This window comes from Penaeus japonicus, unplaced genomic scaffold (genome assembly GCF_977035675.1).
Source record: "Penaeus japonicus unplaced genomic scaffold, GWHDUDI00000001_assembly GWHDUDI00000001, whole genome shotgun sequence".
Taxonomy (NCBI): domain Eukaryota; kingdom Metazoa; phylum Arthropoda; class Malacostraca; order Decapoda; family Penaeidae; genus Penaeus; species Penaeus japonicus.
In genome coordinates this window covers 11,983,708-11,988,707 of record NW_028234403.1, presented here as the reverse complement: position 1 = coordinate 11,988,707, position 5,000 = coordinate 11,983,708, and the positions used below count along the sequence as shown (strand labels likewise).

The 5,000-nt window shown below is 44.3% G+C and overlaps 2 protein-coding genes across 2 annotated transcripts in view; one reads left to right on the top strand and one right to left on the bottom strand.

The window, feature by feature from the left end:
* The window catches only part of LOC122251782 (uncharacterized), a 5,027-nt gene extending 3,355 nt beyond the window's left edge, over positions 1-1,672 (top strand). Inside the window, exons 5-6 of the mRNA XM_043013903.2 lie at positions 67-184; positions 1,511-1,672. Coding sequence (XP_042869837.2) covers positions 67-184; positions 1,511-1,672 — 280 coding nt within the window. The remainder of the gene's footprint in view (positions 1-66; positions 185-1,510) is intronic.
* Positions 1,673-2,793: 1,121 nt separating this feature from the next.
* LOC147472464 (uncharacterized) overlaps positions 2,794-5,000 on the bottom strand; it is a 3,136-nt gene continuing 929 nt past the window's right edge. The window contains exon 1 of the mRNA XM_086536386.1: positions 2,794-5,000. This exon is cut by the window's right edge and continues 929 nt beyond it. Coding sequence (XP_086392512.1) covers positions 3,863-5,000 — 1,138 coding nt within the window. The 3' untranslated portion in view covers positions 2,794-3,862.

Genomic DNA, 5,000 nt, shown 5'->3' with positions numbered 1-5,000 from the left:
TAACGTCAACTATAACTACTACATAAGAAGACCAAGAGCCTCATTCCTAATAATACTTCTCCCAAGGCCAAAGGACACCAGAGTAACAAGCCCAGCAACTATCCCTCTTTACTCCATCCTCCAAGCTCTGAATACGACACACATTGACTTTCTTTCACTAGACGTGGAAGGAAAGGAACTGAAGGTAAGGCAAGACGGTCCCATCGTGTACCTTAGGTTAGAAATCGGTGTGAGGATAGACTCGTGTAGGTCTAACTAGTTCTAATACTATCTGACTATCTCTCTGATGATCTTTTGTACTTTGTACTATGAGGAGGAGGTTGTTAGAAGAAGAGTTAACCATGTTCTGAAATCTATTGACAGGTTCTAACTATGTTCTGAAATCTATTGATAGGTTCTAGCCATGTTCTGAAATCTATTGACAGGTTCTAGCCATGTTCTGAAATCTATTGATAGGTTCTAACCATATTCTGAAATCTATTAACAGGTCCTAACCATGTTCTGAATATATCGACAGGTTCTAACTATGTTCTGAAATCTATTGACAGGTTCTAACCATTTTCTGAAATCTATTGACAGGTTCTAACTATGTTCTGAAATCTATTGACAGGTTCTAACCATTTTCTGAAATCTATTGACAGGTTCTAGCCATGTTCTGAAATCTATTGACAGGTTCTAACCATGTTCTGAAATCTATTGACAGGTTCTAACTATGTTCTGAAATCTATTGACAGGTTCTAACCATTTTCTGAAATCTATTGACAGGTTCTAGCCATGTTCTGAAATCTATTGATAGGTTCTAACCATATTCTGAAATCTATTAACAGGTCCTAACCATGTTCTGAAATCTATCGACAGGTTCTAACCATGTTCTAAAATCTATTGACAGGTTCTAACCATGTTCTGAAATCTATTGACAGGTTCTAACCATGTTCTGAAATCTATTGACAGGTTCTAACCATGTTCTAAAATCTATTGACAGGTTCTAACCATGTTCTGAAATCTATTGACAGGTTCTAACCATGTTCTGAAATCTATTGACAGGTTCTAACCATGTTCTAAAATCTATTGACAGGTTCTAACCATGTTCTGAAATCTATTGACAGGTTCTAACCATATTCTGAAATCTATCGACAGGTTCTAGCCATGTTCTGAAATCTATCGACAGGTTCTAACCATGTTCTGAAATCTAACGACAGGTTCTAACAAATACTCTGAAATCTATTAACAGGTTCTAATCATGTTCTGAAATCTACTGACAGGTTCTAACCATGTTCTGAAATCTACTGACAGGTTCTAACCATGTTCTGAAATCTATTGACAGGATCTAACCATATTCTGAAATCTAACGACAGGTTCTAACCATGTTCTGAAATCTAACGACAGGTTCTAACCATGTTCTGAAATCTATTAACAGGTTCTAACCATGTTCTGAAATCTAACGACAGGTTCTAACCATGTTCTGAAATCTATTAACAGGTTCTAACCATGTTCTGAAATCTATCGACAGGTTCTGAACACGATTCCATGGGACAAGGTGAAGGTACGCTTAATGTGCGTGAAGGCAGACCGCACTCCAGGAGGGCCTGTTTTTCTTTCACAGTATATGGAAGAACAAGGGTATGCTTCCCTCGGCGTCACAGAAAATGATATCTGGTTTGCGTTTTTATGAAGTTGTGATAGTAATGTTATTATCATTTTTTGTTTTATGTGTTCGGTGTTTTATGTGTTGTGTCAGAAAATGTTTTTGTTATGGGAATTTCAAGAAAAATAAAGTAAGATAAGGAAAGAAAGCTGCATCTGACTATCCTTCATGGGGAATGATTACTAAATGTATGAGAGATAAGCAAGAAAAGGATGGATCGTTTTATACGTGGTAATAGTGTCAGTATCTATATCTATCTATCCATCTAACTATCTCTCTCTCTCTCTCTCTCTCTCTCTCTCTCTCTCTCTCTCTCTCTCTCTCTCTCTCTCTCTCTCTCTCTCTCTATATATATATATTATATATATATATATATACATATATATGTATATATATATATATATATATATATATATATATATATATATAATATATAATATATATATATATATATATATATATATATATATATATATATATATATATATATATATATATATATATATATATATATATATATACATATATATGTATATATATATTTATATATATAAATATATATATTATATATATATATATACATATATACACATATATTGGATAGTTATAAGGTTGAAGATCGTGAAGCATCCAAAGGGATGCCTTGAAAAAGAATACTAAAGCTTACCCGTAAAAGGAAAATTAATTCAAAGAAAACGTTATAAGTTTCATGGGTAACTATTGAATTTTATATTCAGAAGAGGAGACGCAAGGATATGAATAGGACATAAAAAAAGAACATTATGTTCATACATCTTAACATATACATAAATACATATAAATATATATATACGTAAATACATACATACATACATACATACACACACACACACACACACACACACACACACACACACACACACACACATATATATATATATATATATATATATATATATATATATATATATATATATATATATATTGTTACACCGGCCGCCTCGTCTATCTGCCACCAACACGAGGCAGGCTAGGCAGACGGCGTGCTAAACACAGGGTCGTGAACACAGAACAGCTCCAAGAGGCACCGAACACCACAGCGTCCCAGTACACCACGAGGGGCCACACCACGTGGCAAGGCAGGGCACGAAATAAACACACAATAACCGTCTTTCCTTTATTTCCACTAGTTCTTTACCCGTACACTTTCTATAGGCACCATACAGGGGGGTAAGCAGCACATCACACTGCACAATACAGCTATAATAACAGGGCAACAAAGTATATCAGGTCACAAGGGGCACACGCGAGGTCTTCCCAGGGGCAGCAGCTAACTGCGTCTGTCCTGGCCTCGTTCCTTCCGCGCCGCTTGCCCAGACATTACGTCATGTTTGTCCAGCTTACATCAGTTTATTAGTAACACATGTTTCGCACAGAGACAAAGACCCACTGGCGTAGCACTATCCCCCCCTATCAAGCAGACGACCCGTCTGCTCTGACATACCTAAACATGAAATAAACAACAGGAAACATAAAGAAAATCATTCCTCAAAAACAAATAAAATTCTTTCAAAACAAAAGAAAACGTAATGGTAACTTAGTTCTCAGAAACAACATAAAAATCTTTCATCCAGCCCGGCTTTCTTCGCTCTTGCCGGGGTTGCCGCAGTGGTGTGGGCAGCGGTTCTGTCGCATCGCCCTCACCGTCCAAATGCTTGTCCTCATCTTGGTCAGCATCTGTCACGTCCTCATCCTTGGCTCCAACAAGACTCCATCCGACTGCTATTCCGTCAGCCAGCTGCAGGTTTTCAATGGGCTCCACCATGCTTCCACTCCATGCATCTCTCTCGACAGTTGACACCGGATCCTAGACTCTGTCCTGGGGGCAAGGTGCAGTCGCTCAGCCGTAACTACCTCTGCACAGCCAACCTCCGGAAACAAGGACACATCTTCACCGTGCACCCTCACCAGCTTCCGTCCAAGGTCGACACACGCCTTACTCTGCGTCAGGTAGTCAAGGCCCAGCAAGCATGGCTCGTCCGATACGAGCCTCCACTTGCCCCTTGAGCTGCACACAATGCCCCATGACACCACACAGTCTCTGTGGTGCGTCTGGAAGTCGCGTAGTGGCCAACATATCAGGCCGCACTAGGGTCTTCTCAGCCCCAGTGTCCACTGTCAGGCGGCATGGCTTCCCATCTACTGAGCCTCCACCTGCAAGCTGGTTGTCGACGGCAGCTACTCAAGTCGGGGTCCAGGAACCGAGGACGGCTGGGTTTCGGCCCCCTTCTCCAGCCTGTCCGAGTTTTCTGACTGCACCACATCCTTAGCCTTAGGGCAGGCACTCGGGTGGTGACCAGACCTGCCACAGTCCTTATAACACTTCTGGAAGGCATCAGAATCCAGCCGGTTGAGGGGACGCATTCTCCGCTCCGTCGGACATCGACTGCGTCTGTCCCCTTCCTCGCCACAGCCCCAACACGAGCCGTGGAATCTGTACGGGCTCACCCTCCTCGACACTGCCTTCATTTTCACTTTCCGGCCCCAGAGATCACGGCGGTTCTGGGCGGCTGGCTCTAGGCCACTGGTTCCCTTCAGGAAGGCCTCGAACTTCAAGGCCCTCGCCAGCGCCACCTGCAGGTCCTCAGGGTGTGCCTGCTTGACGTAGATTTGCAGCTGCTGGTCCTGCAAAGCGTCAACAAAGAAATCGCAGGCCAGTACCACGATCATCTCTTCTGCAGCCGTAGGGTACGACCTCCTTACCAGCGCCTCCACGTCCTGCGCCAGCTGGGATAGGGTCTCTCCACGCTCACGAGTCCGCTTTTTCAAGCGGGCCCGATATACCTCGGCCTGGTGTTGATGGCCGAAACGGCGTTTTAAAGCCTCCGCCACGCTGGTGTAAGAGGCGTGTTGAGGCGGCGGCAGATGGCTCAACACTTCCACCGCGGGACCCCGTAGCGCTGTTACCAGCTGCAGTGCCTTTTCTTCTTGGCTCCAGCCCTGGGCAGATGCCAGCATTTCAAATTGGGCGACATATGCCTCCCAGGCCACCTTCCCGTCGTACTCAGCTGGCTTACGCCTCACAGAATGTCTGGAGGCCGATGGGCTGTGGGGTGGAGAACGCGTGCCGTGAACTAACACGGCCGGAGGGGAGGGAGGGGGTGAGGGAGGCAACGAGGCGGGTTGACCGGGTCCGAGTTTGCCGCCACCTGTACCCAAGGGCGCGGTTCCGATGGGTCCCCAGCCTCCTGCAGCGGCCACCGGCTCCGACACGACGCTGCGAGGCCCGGGGGTTCCCTGCCACGGACCCCAGGCAGACCCCAGTAAATCTGACACTCTGGCATCTGTTGCCAGAACCTCGTCTGCCTTCTCCGCG